General features: G+C 50.1%; 2 protein-coding genes across 4 annotated transcripts in view; one reads left to right on the forward strand and one right to left on the reverse strand.

Moving 5' to 3' along the window:
• SMARCD3 (SWI/SNF related BAF chromatin remodeling complex subunit D3) overlaps window positions 1–12,763 on the forward strand; it is a 46,867-nt gene extending 34,104 nt beyond the window's left edge. For all 3 annotated transcript variants that reach the window (XM_078152722.1, XM_078152718.1, XM_020977846.2), the window contains 12 exons: window positions 5,111–5,322; window positions 7,233–7,275; window positions 8,280–8,402; window positions 8,930–9,052; window positions 9,398–9,493; window positions 9,787–9,888; window positions 10,164–10,325; window positions 11,175–11,272; window positions 11,447–11,582; window positions 11,899–12,021; window positions 12,161–12,262; window positions 12,562–12,763. In XM_078152722.1, coding sequence (XP_078008848.1) covers window positions 5,111–5,322; window positions 7,233–7,275; window positions 8,280–8,402; window positions 8,930–9,052; window positions 9,398–9,493; window positions 9,787–9,888; window positions 10,164–10,325; window positions 11,175–11,272; window positions 11,447–11,582; window positions 11,899–12,021; window positions 12,161–12,262; window positions 12,562–12,615 — 1,374 coding nt within the window. In that variant the 3' untranslated portion in view covers window positions 12,616–12,763. The remainder of the gene's footprint in view (window positions 1–5,110; window positions 5,323–7,232; window positions 7,276–8,279; window positions 8,403–8,929; window positions 9,053–9,397; window positions 9,494–9,786; window positions 9,889–10,163; window positions 10,326–11,174; window positions 11,273–11,446; window positions 11,583–11,898; window positions 12,022–12,160; window positions 12,263–12,561) is intronic.
• Window positions 12,764–12,897: 134 nt separating this feature from the next.
• CHPF2 (chondroitin polymerizing factor 2) lies at window positions 12,898–19,341 on the reverse strand. The gene is made up of 4 exons (XM_020977844.2): window positions 17,226–19,341; window positions 16,122–16,686; window positions 15,174–15,356; window positions 12,898–14,357 (listed from the first exon to the last, which is right to left on the reverse strand). Exons 1-4 carry the CDS (start codon window positions 17,486–17,488, stop codon window positions 13,050–13,052), a joined length of 2,319 nt encoding a protein of 772 aa, XP_020833503.1. The 5' UTR covers window positions 17,489–19,341; the 3' UTR covers window positions 12,898–13,049.
• Window positions 19,342–20,310: the final 969 nt, after the last annotated feature.

Consider the following 20,310-nt stretch of genomic DNA (forward strand, 5'->3'; position numbering starts at 1 on the left):
TCAGGTAGGGGCATCCTCTCTGTGACCCCAAACTTAGTCTGTGACTCAGGCCGCTCTCTCCCTCCTGGCCAGGGAGAAAACAGGGTTGTCGGAGCTGGGACATCAGCATTGGGTCTTACTCGCTCCCGGGACTCGGGAGTGGAGTAGCAGGTGACTTTAAGGGAGCTGTGATCGGGAGAAATTCCCAGCACCCAAAGAGGTGTCCAGGCTAGGCCTAGGCAACCTCAGCATCGTGGCAAGAGGGAGGTGGTGGGAGAGCTCCTGGAGCCCCCTGTCCCTAGAGACAGGGAGAGCCCTCACGCAGTGGATGCCTTCCTTTGGAGAGCTGAGGCTGTTTGAGGTTTGAGAGTTCTCTTAGCACACTGGAAGATGTTCCCAGGTCGTCAAAGGTGTGAAGAGGTGGGGCCCCATGGGGTGTGAGACTTGGGACCTGGAGAGAGAGAGCAGAGTCACCATCCAGAGGGGAGATTGTGATGGCAGAAGCAGGGAAGATGGAATGTCAGAAAGGCCAGGGTATACCTCTGAAGGAATGAGGCTCCAAAGAGAACTCGATGGTCTGGGGGATGTGGGCTGTGGCACTGAGTCAGTAGAGGATGTGTGTGTGTGAGGGGAGTAGAGCAAGATGGGAACTGATGGAAGTGACTGGGGGGGGCAGGCATGACATCACCTGGTGGGGAATAGGTGATGATGATAAGAGATGGAGGTATATTCAGGTCCCCTCATTTTTTAGAGGAAATTGATTTAAAAGACCAAATTTGGGATTTGCCCCCATTGGAAGTCCTCTTTTAGGTTATGGCAAATTCTCCAGAATGTAAGTGGTTCTTTTTGGCTCCTTGGGGAGGAGATCTAGAGCTCCCCAATTCTCTTGGAGGCAAAGGAGGTCCCCTGATAAAGAAAGAATAGGAATGACTAGCTTTGCTAAGTGGTGAAGGGCCTGTGGTGGCCCTTGGACTTGACTTCTGTGCTGTCTACTTCTGGAGTTGCTCACCCCCAGGGAAGGGCATTTGGAGGAAACTCACCCCAAGAATACTAAGCCTCAAGCCCATTTCCAAATGAAGCCCCTTTGAGAAAATGGGCATGGGATGTGGAATTAATATGCCTAACCAAGGAATGATGTGACCAACTTAGAGCATTAGATCTTATGCTGTGAGCTTTGCAGGGTGTTGCCCTGTGCTCCCTCCACAGAGATCAGGCAATCCTCTGTGAGTCTGCTCTGTGGGTGGGGAAGGGGAATCGAAGGCTCCAAGAAGGACTTGCTCTGAATATCCATGACCAAGCAACCCACCTCAGAAGTGTGAGTGACAGGACCAGCGGGGCTTCCTGGGAGACTGAGGGAGGGGGGAAAGGGAGAGTCAGCACAGGAGGAAGGGGGTCTGTTGTGGGGAAGTGACTACCCTCCCTCCCTCCCTCCAGGATTCTCTTATACTGAGGCCTTTTAGTATCTTGGCCTTAGGAGAGATGGGCAGAGACAGCTGGCCTCAAGTAGGGGGAGGGGAGATTAGGGTTAGGGATATTCTGGGGTAGAGGAGAGTTGGCTGCTCTGGGGGCATCAGGCTCAGTATATAGGCTCCTCCTTGTGACTCAAAGGCAGCTGTACTCCTGGGAGGGGAGCACTTAGGCTAGAACTGGTAATTTCATGAGAAGATGACAGGTGCAGAGAATCCTTAACCTCCCTCTCTCTTTCCTTGACCCTATCTCTCTTCTCCCTCTTTGTAGTCCCTGGATTCCCTTGCTCCCCACTCCTCCCTCCCCCAACTGTTTTCTAGGGCCTGGACAATTGGGGTTAATGAGCATGTAGATCACTTCATTTGCTCATTTGCATCTCATTTGCATGTCATCTGACCACTGAGGGACAGGGATGCTGATTTCTGCCTCATCTCCTTCTCCAAGGCCCCTCTGACCCCTTACTGTATTGAGTGGCAGGATTTGATTGAGTTGGGGGGGGTGAGAATGAGGAGGACAGTTAGGGGAACATTTCATGTAGGATTCCAGAACCTTTGGAGGAAGTTGGGGAAAACTGGACAGATTGGGACTGTATTCCCTAAATATTCTTTCCTACCTTATCAAAGAGTGGTCCAAGGGGCAGCTAGGTGGTGCGGTGGATAGAGCATCGGCCTTGAAGTGAGGGGGACTGAGTTCAAATGCGGCCTCAGACCAAACACTTGACACTAGCTTTGTGACCCTGGGCAAGTCACTTAACCCCAATTGCCTTTAAAAAAAAAAAAGAGTGGTCCAAAGAGAAGTGGAAGTAAACAAGGTCAAGGCCTACTCTTCGGCTTTTACAGAACCTATTTCCAACTCTGACCTGCCCCAGACTTTCTTTGACCCAATATTCTGACCTACTCTAATATCACCTCTGACCTTGTCTCTGGATACTATAGTTACTATAGTGTACTATACTATGAGAGTATCTTGGATACTATCTTCCATCACCCCCAGATGAGAAAAGAAATGGGAAACCCAACAAGATCCTATCTCCAATCTGTCCTCCAGCATGTTCAAAAGAAAGCTGCTGGTCTCCTATCCCTCTGTGATCTTCTTCTCTCAGAACATGGATCAGGATTAGAGCAGAGTCTCATTGGAAAGGAGAGGAGTGGGGATTTCAGTCAGATGATTTGGAGCCAAAGAGCAAGAAACAGGGTCCAACAGGGACCTGGAAATAGGGTTCATTTTAGGATCCACTGTTGGGCTTTATACCAATCAGAATCCCAGTCAGCTTCCAGGGGCATCAGCTCCTCCAAAGGGAAGCTTAGTAGGGCTTCCACCTTTCACTATTTTCTAAACTTCCCTAATCACTGACCCCAGTCAGAGGCACAGAGCTCTCCAACCTTCTTGGCTCACTAAGCTGTCTTAGTTTCTTGGATTCAGAGAACTGCCATATCCAATCCCTAATTACCTGTCTTCCTTCCTCTGCTGCAGCCACCATTGCACCCATTTCCCTCTTTCCCTTCTACCCCCTCTAGACCACAAGAGTGCATTTTCTGGGATTTATTTACAAAGAAAAAGAGAATATACAAATTCAAAAATAATACACCAGGGCAAGGTAATTAGAAGTATGTGTAAAAGAAATCTACCCAGTCCCAGACTGAGTGGCACCTAAGTTTTCTAACCTAATCCTTAACTAAAGTTCCCCAGGCCTAGCCTATTCCATGATTCCTTCTTTGCCAAGAGCCCCTAATCTGGAGTCATATTCTCCTCATAGCCCCAGGAAAGGATGCCATTACTTAGAACACACCGAAGCCAATTTTGGGATTGACCCACCTGAGTTTTCTGTATGCACTTATTCATCCATTCTTCTAATCCCCAACTCAACCAACCAGAAAGCCTTCTCATGACTTGACCAGACTGTGGTGCTCTTCCATCCAATTACTTTGTAATATTTCAGTAACTGCTTTCCTCCCTCCTGTCTACCAAGGAGAGGTGGAACTGGTCTACGGTTCTCATCCCCTCTAAAAAGATAGCCCCTTTATTTAGAACCACAGAGCAGACAGGGTTAGGAAGTAAGAAATTAGGAGACAAGGTTAGACAGGGCTGGGGATTGGGATTGGATTGGATTGAGCCCCAGGAGTCTAGCCCTTGAGTTTAGAAAGGCAGCATCCTCTAAGGAAATTACAGAACTAGAAGCCTTGAGGCTTAGATTCCCTAATCCTGCCTTTGCCACAAATTAGCTGTGTAACATATAGCTTTCCTCTCTGTAAAAAGGGATGCTGATTAGATCAGCAGTTTTTTAACCTTTTTTGGTGACCAGGACAACCTTTGGCAGTCTGGTGAATCTATGGACCCCTTCTCAGAATGTTTTTAAATGCATAAAATAAAACACATAAAATTATGAAGGAAACCAATTATATTGAAATAAAGATGTAATTTTTACCATCTAAGTTCACAGACCTCTTGAAATCTATAGGTGATCTATCTCTTCCAGCCCTAACATTCTATAATTTTACGACCTCAAGCAAATCACTAAACCTTACTTTCCTAGTTTGTCAAATGGGTGTAATAATACTTTCCCTACTAATGGCATAGGATTGTTGTGAGGATCATATGAGATTCCTTCATTCAGCAAATATTTATTGAATTCCTGCTCATGCACAACCTCCACAGATGTCCCACTATGATTCATCATTGTGATAAAGAGGTGACCCTGGGTCTTGAAAACTGTGCCAGCCAAGTATAAGTAGTTCTGGCATGTGCTCTCAAGCTGGAGAGACTTCATGTATGGGGCCAGTGATTGACTGTATCTACCATGCAAGCACGACCCAACCAAGTGCAAAGAAGTTCATTGTCAGAGTGCTGGCTGCTGTAGCAGCTCATGTTGATGTGATGTTTTCTAAGGCAAATGAAGGCCTAGGACACACATTGGTGAGGGAGAGCCCACATGAAGATGATGATAGGTCCTTGAGGTATTGAAGAGAGGTAATGGCATGATAGTTGGTCCCTGAGTCCGTAAGCCCTGGGTTCAACTCTTTCCTCGGATGTACTCTGATTGCACGATCCTGGGCAAGTGACTTAAATTCTCAGTACCCCAGGCAACTCTTAAAGACTATTGGTTGCAATTCAGTTGTTGATGTGCCATAGTAGAGGGTATTCCTGAAACCTATATGTCCAGACCAGTATGCAAACTACTGCACTAGGTGGTGTGATAATAAGCATGAAAAAAGTTTAGGCGCTATTATTATTTACTCTTGCAGATCCCGATTGAATAGGACTCAAACGGATCCCATTAGGGGATCTGGGAAGTGCGCAGCTTCCTTTTGTAAGAATGAACTGCACTAAAGTAGAGCATATTCTACACCCTGATACTTCTCCCCCTCCCCCCCCCACTCTGCCCCCTTCATCCCTCTCATTGCTAGCAGCCTAGAAAGCTCAGGGTCGTAGCTGAGGTGTCTTGGACTTCTGAAGGTATTTGGGAGGTGGGTGGGGAAGGACTGTTACTGTCGGCTGTATCCAGATGTTGATGTGGCCAAATTAGAGGTTTAAATCTCAAATGGGCTTTGAGCCTCCAGGTGTGATCTCTGGAGAACAGATTCAAAGGCTAGCTGCTCCAGTCTGACTGGCTCGCCATGTCTCTGCTTTGCTCCCCTTCTCCCCCTCACCCTGCTCCCCAACCCAGCGCCCCGGGATGCCGTCTGGAGCCCGGATGCCCCATCAGGGGGCGCCCATGGGTCCCCCGGGTTCCCCGTACATGGGCAGCCCCGCCGTTCGGCCTGGCCTGGCCCCGGCCGGAATGGAGCCAGCCCGCAAGCGAGCAGCACCCCCACCCGGGCAGAGCCAGGCGCAGAGTCAGGGCCAGCCAGTGCCCACAGCCCCTACCAGGAGCCGCAGGTGAGTGAGAGAGCTACCTGCAAGTGGAGGGAAGGAGGGGGGGGAGGAGAGTGATTGGCTTTGGGAATAGCTAGTCTTAGGGGCAAAGTTTTTAGCTAGGAGTAATCAAGATGGAAGAATATGTTCCCCCCTCCACTCCCCATTCTAGGTGAATTTAAATAGGTGACCTAGAGTCAATGGCCTTCCTTTAGGCTTTTTTAGCCTTTGGCTTTCCAAACTATTTTCCTTCCATAGCTCATTTATGAAGTGATGGCATATCCCCAGCTTCTGCCTCTTCCTTGCATTCCCCATGTGCTCTCTTGCCTGCCCTTATCCCACCTTGTCCCTTCTCCCCAACCTCCCATCATTACTGTCCCCCTGGCTCTCAGCCCCAGCATATCTGCTCCGTTGGTTCTCTGTCAGCTCTTGGGGGTGGTGGCTCAATTGGTTATAGTCCTGGGAGGGTCTTAGAGGCCGCAAGACAGGTGCCAAGCCTACCAGATCAAGCGTGGCTCCATATCCTCTTGATCCAGTTCAGTCCCACCAGTATCAGCTTCCTCCCTGCCGCAGCTTGGGCTGCATATACAAAACTCCCTTTAGGTCTTTGGTTGTTAGTGAAACATGGAAGCCTTACTTTGCACAACAGATGAATTCTTGAAAAGGGTGTAATTAGAACTTTTGTAAATTATCATTAATGTTCACTTGAATCCTATTTTAAAACATTCAGTTCAGTTCACTCCTTAAAGCCTCACTTTCCTTATCTGTCAAATGAAAGAATTCACTAAATGACCTCTGAGGTTCCTTCCAACTCTAAATCCATTGAGTTCAAAGGAGTCTCATGGTAAAGTAAATGACGCTAGCCTGAACAGCATAACTTGTCCCCAGTTTATCACATGTAAATCTGGATTTTCCATATAGTGAGTTAGCTTAAAGTGAGGTACACCTGTGAAAAAAAGAGGCTTTCCCCTCACCTCCCTCGGGTGGGATAAGAAGGTGGGGGATGAGGTTGAACGGGGAGCTGGGCAATGAGACAGAACACCACATGGGGGCAGTGTGGAGCTATCGTCCCAGTACATGCCTAAACCAGAGCCTTTCATTTCCCCAGCCTCTGTTTAAAGAACAGATCCTAGGATTGTACAATTTACAGTTGGAAGGGATCTTAGGGAGCATTTAATCCTATTTGAGGGTCAGAGGCAGAGACCTTATAAGAGAAAGTTCAAATCTTTCCCTAAGCCCCAATGTGGCTTTGATCCCTCAGTCTCCAGTTGCCAGCCACACCTCCCTAACTGTATATAATACTAAATGATGCCCCTAGCATGGGCATACAAGGGATATAGACATGAGTGTCCCCAGAGCCTACCCATCATCCTGGTTGTGCATGCATGTGTATCCTTTGAATGCCTCACCCCCAAGCTGGGGCACATCCTTAGCCCATTCCCCTGTGACTAGAAAGAAAGCAGCCTTCCTTTCCCTTAGGCCACCGGCCCTAACCCATGCCTTCTCCCCCAAAGTTAACCTGATAACCCTGGAGTTTACTGGCTCGAGCTCCCCAGCCCTGCCCTGCCCCCATCCCTGGTCTTCCTTCCAGTCCAAGCTGCCTGCAAAATCCAAGCCAACAAGACCTTTGAATATCACTCCCTCTCCTTGTCCCCCAAGTCCAAGTTGTTCCAGATCCTCCCTAACCCTGTGGATGCGGTGGGAGGGAGAGGGATTCTAGGCTAGGGAGTGATTATGGTCAGCCCTGTCCCCCAGGAAAGGTCACAGCCCCAGCCCCAGCCCCACTGCCTGGCCGCTCAGCCCCTCAGGCAAGCGGGCAGGCTGTGGGAACCCCAGCCGGGCGGGCGGAGATGTCGGGATAATTTAGCAGGTGGCCTCGTTACTCCCAGATCTGTCGCCATGGTAACCTGGTTTTTTCTTTAAAAAATGTACAGTGCCAAGAGGAGGAAGATGGCTGACAAAATCCTCCCTCAAAGGGTGAGTGCCTTTCACGGCAGCCCCCCTGCCTGTCCCCCTCCCTTTCTGCTCCCCTCCTCTGCTGCCCCCCCCCACTGCGATACCTCCCCCTCCTCCCTCCGGGCCAAAGCTTCTTCGTCACAGTCACTTTCACTTTTTCTCTAAAAAGCTAATTAAGAAGTGAGGCTCCCCAGGCCAGCGGGTTGGGAGGGGGGAGGGGGACAGAGGAAAGACGCAGAGATATGAGGGGCCAGAATGCTGACTGGAGCTGGGGGAGGTGGGGTTTCAGTAAATGGAAGTTGAGGGATCTAGAAATAGAGACTGGGGACAAAAAGGGGTACAGAAGCTTTGGGGGGCACGGTTAAGGGGAATAGAAACTGGAGCCTGGGGCTAAGCTGGGAAGTAGAATACTTCAGAGAGCTGGCATAGAGACTGGTTGGGAGAATAGGGAGAGGGTAGCAAAGAGACTGAACAGGGTAATTGTCCCACTGTTAGGGTGAAGGGTAGGAGCCTGAATTAATGTCTAAGTCACCCAAATGCCAGCAGTTTGTGCACTATGAGACTAAGGTCTGACCCCGTAGTCCTCAAAAGTATGGCTACTGGCTCCCTCAGTTGTCTCAAGGACCCAAGAGCCCTCGGCTTCACAGTGACCACTAGGAATCCACCATGTCTCATTAGACCCCCAAGCTTCAGTGACTATGTTAAAGGATAAAGTGGGCAGCTTTTCTCCTTGCTGGTTTAGTTTGCCAGCTGATTCTCCCCCTCCCTAATGACAGAATGGATGGGTTGCCTTAAAGGATGAGATAATCCCCTTCTCCCTAACTTGTGAAGTCTTTTCTAGCAAATATGGATATGGAGTCTCCCCACTCCTCAGTCAATTCCACACCTCAGGATTGACTGAAACCCTCACGTTCTACACTCAGAGTTTAGACACCCCTAACTCCAAAGTCCTGGGAGAAGACGACATCTCTACATTTCATAGCCCAAGTTTGTTGAAGCCCCTAATTCTCTGCCCTCCCCTCCAGATCCGAGAGCTGGTCCCTGAGTCCCAGGCTTACATGGACCTGTTGGCCTTTGAGAGGAAGCTGGACCAGACCATCATGCGGAAGCGAGTGGACATCCAAGAAGCCCTGAAAAGGCCAATGAAGGTGTCACGGGGTTGGAAGTGGGACCCCACAGAGCCAGGCCCTTGGGCACATAGTATCTAATTACCAGAGGATAGAGTATAAGGAAGCAGCAGTGGTAGAAGACACTGGATGAGAATTGAGAGGTCTGGATTCATATCCCATCTCCCAATACTAAGTAGCTATGTGACCACAAGCAAGTTATTTAATCTCAAATTACTTAACCTCTCAGCTTCAGATCCATCGGTAAAATGGGGATAATACCTGAAGTATCCATCTCATAGGATCATTGAGGAAAGTTTAAATGAGATGTTGGTAAAGTCCTTTGCAAACTTGAAAAAGCTCTTTATAAAAGTTAGCTATTATCTGCCCTGGGGGAGTTTGATATCTGCCCTCTGGATATTATAGCATCTGTTCTAAGGTAGACGGGCATATGGTACCCTCCCCGAAGAATAAAATGTTGGTCCTACAAGTTGGCTATCTGCCTCAGGGATCAAAGGCTCTTCCCTGACTGCTCAGTGGTGGGTGTGTCACTCTTTTTTCTTCTACAGCAAAAGAGGAAGCTTCGGCTCTATATCTCCAACACGTTTAACCCTGCAAAGCCAGATGCAGAGGACTCAGATGGCAGCATCGCATCCTGGGAACTGCGGGTGGAGGGGAAACTGCTGGATGACGTACGTCCTGGCCCAGGTCTCTCCACGGGTTCCGGGGTGGGTTATGGGTCTACGATGGACTTGCTGGGACAGATGCAGCAGCTATATTTGTGCCAGGCATCAGGGGGCAAGACAGAGGCAATGGGATAGGATGGGATGAGGGGAAGGGATGTGGGAATTGGGGTGCTTATGCAGAAGGGACAATTCTAGGGGAGGAAGGGAGGAGGCTGCATGTGTTCATGTTGCCCTATCTTGCCCTCATCAATTTCATCCTGATAGCCCCTCCCTTGCCTGCTCCCAGCCCAGCCTTATTCTACCCCCCATGGCCCCTGTTTTGCCCCCACGGCCCCTGTTCTGCTCCCACAGCCCAGCAAGCAGAAGCGGAAGTTCTCTTCCTTCTTTAAGAGTTTGGTCATTGAGCTGGACAAAGATCTCTATGGCCCAGACAACCACTTGGTGGAGGTGAGAGATCCTATTCATTCATTTATTCATACAGCAAAAAAGTCTTGTTATTGTGCCCCCCAAGTCCTGCCCTCTCCACACAGAGCCCAAGATTGATCCTTTTAGCAAACATTTATTAGGTACCTCCTGCGTGCAGTACTCTACAGCAGCTTGCAGACAGGTCCCCGACTAAGATCACCACCATTTCCAAGCTGTCTCAGCATTTAGCCTAGAAAATGGCATCCTGGAGCTCAAAGTTACCCAAAATTCAGGCAGGGCTGTGGTGGTAACCTAGCTCTTTTTGCCCTGGACAGTGGCACCGGACACCCACAACACAGGAAACGGATGGATTCCAGGTAAAACGGCCAGGGGACCTGAGCGTGCGCTGCACCTTACTCCTTATGTTGGATTACCAGGTACCTGCTCCCTCCTGCCTGCTTCACCTCAAAAACCACATCAGTGCCCTTGTCCTCTGTGGGAAAAGGCCCGAGAGGCCCCCAGTGATTTTTCTCTCAGATAGACCCCCTGCCTTAGACCTGTGGGTTGGGCCCCTTGGAAACCCTCTTCTCCTTCCCCAAGTCTCTTCCTTTGGGAATGCCTTATCTCAAAGAAGCCCTTTCTTCACGGTCCCCAGTTCCAAAATGTCTGCCCGTCCACCTCCCTTTATCCTCCCCTGTACTTGTTCCTACAGCCTCCCCAGTTCAAACTGGATCCTCGCCTGGCACGACTGCTGGGGCTTCACACACAGAGCCGATCAGCCATCGTGCAGGCCCTGTGGCAATACGTAAAGACTAATCGGCTGCAGGATTCTCATGACAAAGAGTACATCAATGGGGACAAGTACTTCCAGCAGGTAACCTCTCCCCTAAATCCAGGGATCTGAGGGAGCAAGGAGTAGGGACAAAGACTTCCAAGGTAACTAGAACCTAAAACTCTCTTGAATCTGTATTTCATCTTGCAAATGGGGATGCTACCTCTTCTCCTACTGCCCAAGAGCATTGAGGATCAAATTCCCTAACTTAATGAATATTTATTGAACTCCCTACTACACGCAGGAGCAGGCTTCAAGCTTCATGGAGAAGATTTTCAAGAAGTAGATTTTCATTGGAGGCCACATGTGTAGAGGAAGGACCAACAGATCAGGAACAGGAAAACTGGGTTCTGATCCTGACTTCACCACTAAATGCCTGTGTGGACAGACAAGTCACTTAAACCATTTGAGTGTCCTCAACCAGACCTAGAGTCTTCCAAAATTCTAGCGTTTTAGAAGCCCAGGTTCTCTGGGAGTTAGGAATCAGTTCTGTTTCTAGCCCCAAGATCTACATGACCTTGAACAGATTTCTTAACTTCCATTCGGAGCCAAATTTTCTTTGTTTCTGAAATAGAAATACCAGCCTCACCTACCACATAGGACTCTTGTGAAAAATATATAATGCATGTAAAAAACACTTTGAAAAATATAAAGAATTCTACAAATGTGGGAGGATCACTAAGCTATTATTAAATAATCTCAGAAGGTAATCTCAGAGTAAGAGTTCTTTCTTTAGTCATATCACCACACCCCCATTTTTACTGAGTAATGATGGCTGGTCTCAGTCTCCATAATGGGGCTTTTCTGGAGTTGGAAAAATGAAATGAGGACCCTGACATCCTCAAGCACAAAAGGGTGATATATTTCCTATCCCCTACCCCCTTTCCCCAGATCTTTGACTGTCCTCGGCTGAAATTTTCTGAAATCCCCCAGCGCCTCACAGCCCTGCTACTGCCCCCAGACCCAATTGTAATCAACCATGTCATCAGGTGAGATAGTTCCTCTCCCTCTCCCCACCCCAGAATTCTCCAGGTACTTTCCCTTCCCCGCCTCCAATTTTTGGTCTTTCCTCAGCTTCCCATTGATCCCTTTGGCTCCTATCCCAAGCCTCTTGGGCCCTGTACAGGCCCTGGAATCTGGAAGGGTTGCTTTTCTCCTGGTAGTGTGGACCCCTCAGACCAGAAGAAGACAGCATGCTATGATATTGACGTGGAGGTGGAAGAGCCACTGAAGGGTCAGATGAGCAGCTTCCTTCTGTCCACAGCCAACCAGCAGGAGATCAGTGCCCTGGACAGTAAGGTAGGGTCAGTACTTAGAGCTGGCACTGAGCATAAACCTGGAGAACAAAATGCAGATATAGAATGAATGTCCTGGAGCATAAGCAGATGATGACTTTTCCATCTTTTTCCCTTTGCTTCCTGAATCTCAGTATCTTCCTGTGCCACTCCCCTCTCCCCCACTTCCTTAAGATCTTTGAAGGGTTAAAGGATGTGAAGACTTGCCTTTGGAAGCACAGGAGAATGAAGTCACACCCTACTCCCTCCCTCTCTCATGACTTCTCTTTCTGCCATCGAGACAGGTTCAGAATAAGAAAGCCTTTCTATTTCACTTCTAGATCCATGAGACCATTGAGTCTATAAACCAGCTCAAGATTCAGAGGGACTTCATGCTGAGTTTCTCCAGAGACCCCAAAGGCTATGTCCAAGACCTTCTCCGCTCCCAGAGTCGGGACCTTAAGGTAAGACGCTGGAGTGGAGGAAAAGCTCAGGGTTGTGAGTGAGGAATGAAAGAGATTTGGTAGATTTTTAGCGTTAGGAAGATGGGTGAAAAGAAAGCTGGTTCTGGGTTGAGAGGCTGATTCCTGTGCTGTCCTTCAGGTAATGACAGATGTAGCAGGAAATCCTGAGGAGGAACGTCGGGCAGAGTTCTACCACCAGCCCTGGTCCCAGGAAGCTGTCAGCCGCTATTTCTACTGCAAGGTAGCACAATAGTTCCAACCACGTACACTCTCCTTTCCCTATCCACTCTATTCCAGGGCAAGTTATTTAAAAAAAAATAGCTTCTTCATTGAGAATCCCCCTGGAGAAATCTCTCCTATTCCCTATGGGGAAATCTCTCCCTTCTTCCGCCCCCAAGGTACAGTACCTCCCCTGCTCCCATCTAAACACAGGAAGCTTGCTCCCAGGATTTCTGCCCAGGTTAGGTGGCCTGTGTGCCTGTGGGTGGGCTCTTCCCTCCCTGGGGGTGCTGCACCCAGTACTGCTCTTCCTTTCTGCAGATCCAGCAGCGCAGGCAGGAACTGGAGCAATCCCTGGGTGTGCGCAACACCTAGGGACACCTCCTTGGACCAGACTCCACCATGGACCTCCAGGGCCAGGTCCCCCCCCACCCCAGGGACCGCCCCCTGGGCTGTAACATCACTTCTGAGATATTTTCCATGTGGGGCTGAGGGGACCAGATTAAAGGTCATTCGGCTACCAGTAACTGTGTAGTTATTGGGAACTGGGAAGTTGGAAGAGGCAAAAGACAGTGGCTCATTGGGAAGGACGCTTTCACATTCCTTTCCCCTCATACTTTTCCTTTCTCTCAGCCCTGCCTCCAAACCTAACAATAATTTGGTAGAAGAAACTTTTAATAACATTTCTCATTTAAAAAAAATACAGTAACAATTTCTCCATCTGTCTCAGACCATCTTGCCTTGCCCTTCCTGGGGCAAAAACAGCAAAAGGGAAGGGATAAGGAAGTACCAGTGTACAGAGGAGTGGATTAGGTACTATTGGCCTGCTCTTGTTCAAAAAGCGCCATAGCAAGTTGAGCCCGGCTACCCAATCCCTCCAGATTGCTGAGCCTACAGCGATGGTAGAGTTCCTCACTAAGCCTCGGGCTGCAGTCCCGAAGTGAAAACCTCTGCACCAGGCCTGGCTCAACTGCACGAAAAAGGTGCAGTCCTGAGAAGCGTAGAAAAACATCAAGCACCTCTAGTCCCTCAAGGGCTTCCTCTTCTTCCTGTCCAGCCAGTTCCCCGGCCAGCCGGGCTCGAGCTGCTAAGTAGTCAGCATTGTAGAAACACCCCTCGGAAGAGGCCTGCCGGTCAAATCGGCCTCCAGCTGAGGCCCCCCGAGGCTGATCAGGACCAGCAGGGGAGGGTGGATCAGGGCCAGCCCCAGGAGGCCCTGGGGGTGACTTCACTGGGGCTAAAGCAGGGTTGAACTCCTGGAAGTGGACAGGGAAGAAAGCCTGCCAGCCTGAGATGGCATTCATGCGGCAGCGGTTGAGAACATCAGGCCCAGGCCTTGTCCAGACAGTAGTTAGGAAGAAGAGTGTATCTACTGGGTGTTTTTTTGAGACTACATCCATGAGCCGCACCTGGGAGGGTGCCTCAGCTCGCACAGCAAGCCAGGCCAGTCGTGTCCCAGGGTGTCTGCGCTCCAGCTCAGCTGCTGCTGCCTTCACCCCTGCAAAGGGGTCTGGGGCCCCTCGACCACCCTCCCGTGGCCCATAGACCAGCAGCAGGGTCAGTAAAGCATGTTCCCTTGGCTCTAGGACACCAGCTGCAAAGGCCTCTAGAAAGGCTGGGGCAGCGGCAGCTTCTGTAGGCAGAAGGGGGAGCACTAGCTGTACCCTCGTGGCCTCGGTGACATAAGGCATAGGTAGGATTTCCACTCTGCTCAGTGGCCGAAGTAAACTGACTCTTCGAGCTAGGGCTCGACGGTGCCCACGTTGGGTCACAGCCTCCAAAAGGAGGTCCAGCGTATACTCCATGCCCCTTGCTGGGTCAAAGCGGCGGTAACCGTTGAGGAGCCGCTGTTTTCGGAAGCGTAGGCGGGGCTGGTAGCGCCTATTCAACTGCTCCAGAGCAGTCTCCACAGCATCACCCACATCTGCCCTGCTGGCCCCCCGGAGCGGGCATTTGGGGGCCCCATCTGCACAGGAGAAGATGTGCTGCTCTGTGAAGTAATCCCAACCCAGCACCTCAAAACGGGAGCGTGGAGTGAAAGGGGCAGGGAGCCCCACTGGCCAGCTCAACCCTGCTTCACCCTCTGGGGTCAGCACTGTAAGGTTTTGGATCTGTGCCTAGAGAAAGAGAGAGCATAACCTGTCAAAGCCTTACACAGGGCCTCACATAGCTAGGGCTTTCTAAGCTCAAATTCACCTTTCAGGTCTAGCCCTGCCATTCATTAGCCACAGGAACTTAGGCATATCATGAAACCTTTTTCTTCCGTTTGTAAAATGGAGATAATAAGACTAACCCTATCCACTTCACAGAGTTGTTTTGAGAGTTAGATAATAGAAATTAATTGTTTTGAACAAAAATTAAGAGCACTAGAGAAATATAAATTGTAACAACCTTTTCTCCATCATTCCCAAACCCAATAGCACATCCCTGTCACAGCCAGGCCCTGTTCTTGCCCCTACTTTGTCTATATATGGTTTCCATCCCCCACCCCCTAGCTGTACATTAACCTACTACATCTAGACATCTCTGGAGGTCATAAGTCCCCAGGAGCAGGAACAAAAGCTTCTCTTCTTAATTAAGAGAAACTGCCAGGCTTCTGCCCAACACAGTACACACAGTATTCCTGTATCCATATCTCCCTGAGAGTTTGCTTGTAGCCTCTTTTACTCCTCACATAACCTCAGACACTTAAACAGCCCATGGGCTCACCCAGTAGCTTTCTCCCTCTGGTTATCTTAGACATGAGTCAAAATCTTCTTCTCTAAAGATGGTCAAAAATCAGATCTAGTCACCACCTTCTTTTCCATTCTGGCCTAGTCCACTGCTCCAGCTCATCTGGATGCTTTCTCACTGTAAACCCATTTCAATTCCTTTATCTTCCCTCTCCCTATGACAAAAGCCACCTTGTAAACTATCTCCAATTTCTGGCTCACCTGCAGCTGCTCTATCTCACTGTAGGCCCGATCCAGCTCCAGGGCACTGAAGCGCTTGTGTAGCCGATACATGAGCGTCCCATCAGAGACAGGGTGCACAGCAAAAGCACTCAGGAATGCTGAGCTTCCCTCCTTCTCAGGATCCCTGTTCTTGGCCAGCTCAAAAGAGCGATACTGCTGCCCCTAGAGGGACAGAGAAAAGACAATGTCCTTTTCACCCAACTTGTATATATGCCCACTGCATTCTAACCCCCCCCCCAATACAGGGGACTTGCCCACTGCCCCTTAAGAGTCTCTTGCCCAAGAACCTCCCTTTTCCCTGCTGGATTACTCATCCCCAGTGTTCTAAAGGAGGTAGGGGAAGGGGACTGTAAATTCACTCCAGCTTGCACCTCAATTTCACTTCTGAGTCCCATTGTTCTGATATCCAAAAGGAGAGATCAGCAGCTAAGAATACCCCATTCCCTTAAATGGGCCTCCTGTTTCTCCAGGGAAGAGCCCCATCTTTCTGGACTGGAAGGGTGGAACATATCCAGGAACAGTCCTTTTCTCTCCAGGAGAGGGCTGAATGTGTAATAGTAGCTCTCACTCTCTCTCTGGGAGAAGAACAGATGTGTTCATTAAGGGGAAAAGATGGTTCTTCTCTGGGGGTAAAGGCCATGTCTAGTAAATTCCCATATGTTCAGTATTGTTCCTGTCTCTATTGGTCAAGTGTCCTGAGCTAATAATTTTGGTGTCTCTGAAGTTTTATGACTATTGCAGGGAAGGTACAGATTGATGCAAATACAGACTGGTGGCAGGGATGGCTTTTGCTGAAAATGCAAGTAGCTACTAAACTAAAGGTTGTATTGGCAGCAGCTTCTACAGAGATCAATTGAGTCGGGCTCCAGGACCACTCAGGAGACTCTGATGAGCCTCTTGGAGCCTGAGGTTATGGGAGGGCAGTACCTGGTGCTGAGAGACACAGCCGATGCCCAGGGAGTCGATCAGGCAGCGCCCAAGCCACTCATCAGGACGAGCACTGAGGATGTCTCCACGGCAGCCATCCAGGTGGGGCCTTAGCCGAAGCAGGAGGCTCCTAGACAGCAGGTAGCCAAAACCACCATGACAGTACCGGGCCTGCTCCCCTGCACCAATGAACTCTTCAGCCCGACCCAAGTACAGGTCCTGGTTGATACTAAGGTGGCCAGCAAGCGCGGCCAGGCGGGGAGCTTGGACATAAGTGTCATCCTGCATTACGAAGAACCAGTCATAGTCAGCACCAAAGTGAGTGTGAAGGTGGCGAAGGGTCTCTGACATGAGCCAGGCTGGGCGCTCATCCCCATGGGATACCACCTGCATCCCAGCAGGTGCTCTGGCACCTCGCTGTCCTGTGAAATACAGTAGCCGAGGAAAGTAGTGGGCCACAGTGCGGTTCACAGCCACTGCTAGTGTGGACAGTGTGGCCCGGGAGGTCAGTACAGCCACGAGCAGCCGTTCACGAGAGCCCAGTTCCGTCTGGATATACCGTGTCCTGTAGAGAGACCACCGAAGTCAAAGGACCAACTTCTCAACTCTCCAGAGCCCTTCTGAGATACAGTTTGTCCTTCAGATTATGCTACCTTAAGATTAGGCTAGGAAAGAAGGAAGAGACTATCTCTACTGACACTCAATTCATTCACTGATTAGAGAGGCACCCTGGCATAACAGGCAGAACTGGCCTTGGAGTCAGGGAGACAGGTTTAAATCTTGTACCAATCAAGCAAAGTGACCATGGGTCAATCAGTTAACTTTTCAATATCCCAGGCAACTCTCAAAGACTGTAATTTAACAGGTTGCTGATCTGCTTCACCTGAGGAAGTTTTCATATTGGGAATTCCTTACACTGATGAAATTATAGGTGTGGACCAAAAAAGAGTATTCCCGAATATCTGGCACTGTAAGTGTTTTTATAGGATTACTGAACGTGAATTAGATGTCCCTCTTGCCTTCAAGGAGCTTACAAATTTGACCTCTTATAAAGCCAAGGTAGGGTTCCTGTATTTCAAGGATTATACAGAGCACAACTCTCACCTGAGCACTTTCTTGTATGGCTTATTGGGATCCCTGTAGTATGGAACAATCCGGGGCTTGAAGTCTTCATCACTCTGGCCAAGCTGGGTCCTTGAATCTAGCTTCCGTGACCCCCCAAGTTCCCCCAAAGCCTCCACACAGGGGTCATCACCCTCACCCTGGATCCAGGAGACCCGTAAGAGGCTCAAACTGCACCCCAAGGACAGTCCTAGGAGGAGGGGTAGTGCTGGTCGCAGCAAAGCCAGAAGGGAGCTCAGTCGCATGGTGGTGTGTCCTGTGGCAGCGATGCCTTCCCCCAACAAGGGGCACAGCCTCGGGGATCAACTGGGCAAATGTTATATGTGTTATATAGCTTGGGGTAATGCTACATGTAAAGCCTTATGTTAAGAACCTGGAGTCAATGTGGTGTATAGCACAGCAGAGTAGGTGTGCTTCCAGGATCTAGCGTTTCCCAGGGAAGTTCAAGACAAAATCAGGACCCAGGAGCTTCCCTTGAGTCTAGCCAGGCCTTTATTTTTTAGCCCCCTCTTACTCCCCAGCTGTTAGAGCAGAAAAATCTAACTCTTGAACAGGAAGCAATTAGGCCTGCAATTAGTTTACCAAGATTCCACAGCTGGGATCACAGTTTGGTCTTTTGGTGAAAGATGAGAAAACCAAACATAAGGACTAGACTCCTGTTCCTGATACAAGGAGAGAATGACTTGCACTAGACCTAGTGCAAGTGGTGGCTATAAGAGATGAAAGAAGGATAAGAGGAGAGATTCATGGCACCTCAAACCAAGAGCCACCAACCACAGTAACTAACCTCAGCCTCAACCAAGATCTGCCTGTCCTGCAGAGTTCCAGGTTCCAGATCAGCCATACCCTAGAATTCTCACTTGGCCTATCTGTTCAAGATGATACAAGAAAGAGTGTCTGGCTCTCCTGGCCTTCCCTTTGGTGATGTGGAGAAAGGGGGAGGTCAGGGTAGTCCACAAGTCAAAAGTGACCAAGAGCTACTAATATTCTGCATCTGAGAAGAGGTACCTGAGTGAAGTAGGCAAGCTTGCTGACTAAGCAGCCACACCGTCTCAAAAGAGCCCAGCAGCAGATGGCATTTCCCTGGAATCTGGCTTACCTTAAGGCAAGCTGCAAAGAACAGTTTTGCCTGGATCGTTTTTTGAGGGAAATGGAAGAGCCAGGTTCCAGGAGTCTTTGCTGCATGAGTTCTTGCTCCTTTATCTGGTCTACCTATAGAGATTCTGCTACTTAATAGAGATGTGATTTTAGACAAGTCACTTCACCTCTCTGGGCCTCACTTTCCTCATCTGTAAAATGAGAGGGCTGGAACAGATCAAGTTCCCTTCCAGCTCTAGACCAAAGAATCCAAGAAAGATTCAAATACCAAAGAAACCAAAGAAGGTGAAGGGACTGCTAAATCTCCCTGCAAGGGGAAGCCTAGCTCAGCTAACTTTGGATGTACCTACATCAAACGTAAGGAAAACGTAGTTCTACCTCCCAGAAGCCAGGGATAAATACTAAGTCTGCACAGAGACAAAGACGAGTCTGGGTTTGTCCGGGGTTAGAGCTGAAAACCTGTTCTTTCAAAGAGCGCAGGGGAAGCAGCAAAACAAGCCCAGTTTGCTGTTATTTTCTTTTTTTTCGTTTTTCTTTTCGGGGGGGAGAGAAGGCAAAAAGAGGGAGGATCCTGACAAGGAGGGTCCTAAGGTTGAATAGAAGCTTCGGGGAAGACAGCGAGCCTCCTCCCAGGGAGTCCGAAGCGAAGCGGGTTGGACTCCAGCCCCACCGACCCGGGGAGAGCTCGGCCTCTGACTTGTTGGGGACCGTGATGGGTGCGGGGAGTGGGGGGGAGAAGCGGAGCGGGGGAGCAGCCTAATTTCCACACACCCCAGAGAAGGGAGATCCCGAGCAAAGAATGGAGAGGACCTGACGCTGTTCTAGGGGATGACAAAGCCCGAATCCCGGCCGCAAGACACGAACGAACCAGACTCCAAGTTCCGGAGACTTGCCGGCTCCGCTACTGTGGCCGCTGCCACCTCACAGCCCCCTGGGCCCGCTCCTTCCTCTTCCGCTTCCCCGGTCACTATGGTGACCGCATCCGGCTGCTTCCTCCTGGCCGCCAGCTTCTCTATGGCTCTCTCTGGGCCCCAGTACGCATGCCCAAACAGGACAGAGAGACCCAGCTGGACCAGTGCAACCCAGAAAGAACAGCGCCCACCTTCGGGACCGTCGGGATCGGCACATCGCAGAGAGAAGAGCTTGGTAATTCAGTGGGGATAGGGCACCTCCGGACGACAGCTCAACCCCTTGAGAACAGAGCAGCCCCGCGGGGCTGTCCTCGAGGACAGTGCAGCCCAGAGAGGACAATGGGGACAGAGTATCCCAATGGGGACAGAGCACCGCTCGACGACAGCTCAACCCCTTGAGAACAGAGCATCCTCAAGGACAGAGCAGCCCCGTAGGACTGTCTTTGAGGACAGCAAGGACAGAGTATCCCACTGGGGACAGAGCACCTCTGGATGACAGCTCAGCCCCTTGAGGACAGAGCAGCCACTCGAGGCCAGAGCATCTTCGAGGACAGCACAGCCCCATGAGAAAAGAACCGCTCCAGTGAAACAACAGAGGCCGGCGAGGACGTCGAAGCGTGGTGAGGACAGCTCAGCTTCGGCTATGGGGACAGAGCCGCTCCAAGAGGACAGAGCAGGGCTGAGCTGCCGGGCTGGACCAGCATAGCCACTAGGGGACTGCAGGACAGGCCAGATCAGCGGAGCGCTGGGGCCACAGCGCAGCCTGCAGCATGAAGACCGGTGAAGTCTGAACAGCTCAGGACAGCGCACCCTGGCGGGGACAGAGCAGCTCCACGAGGATGTCCTAACAGCTCGAGGAGGGCATAGACTTTCTGTCCTAAGGTGGCCTGGACACGGTCACTGTCCTTTTGCCTCTTTCTCCTTATCTTTCCTGGGGTTCCCCTCCCATTTCCCTTTCCCTTCCCAATTGCTCCCCTAATTCCTTTCTCCTTCTTGTTCCATAATTTAAATTTAATTTTTCAGTTCAATTGAACAAAATGTACTAAACACCTACTATG

The sequence above is a fragment of the Phascolarctos cinereus genome, unplaced genomic scaffold, assembly GCF_003287225.1.
Source record: "Phascolarctos cinereus isolate Bilbo 61053 unplaced genomic scaffold, phaCin_HiC Scaffold_1;HRSCAF=81, whole genome shotgun sequence".
NCBI lineage: Eukaryota > Metazoa > Chordata > Mammalia > Diprotodontia > Phascolarctidae > Phascolarctos > Phascolarctos cinereus.

Coding starts and splice junctions, on each gene's coding strand:
- CHPF2 (XM_020977844.2), bottom strand. CDS start 17,488: ATGCGACTGAGCTCCCTTCTGGCTTTGCTGCGACCAGCACTACCCCTC. Junction 16,687..17,225: donor CCATACAAGAAAGTGCTCAG/GTGAGAGTTGTG, acceptor GTCTCTCTACAG/GACACGGTATATCCAGACGG. Junction 15,357..16,121: donor GCTGTGTCTCTCAGCACCAG/GTACTGCCCTCC, acceptor CTGTCCCTCTAG/GGGCAGCAGTATCGCTCTTT.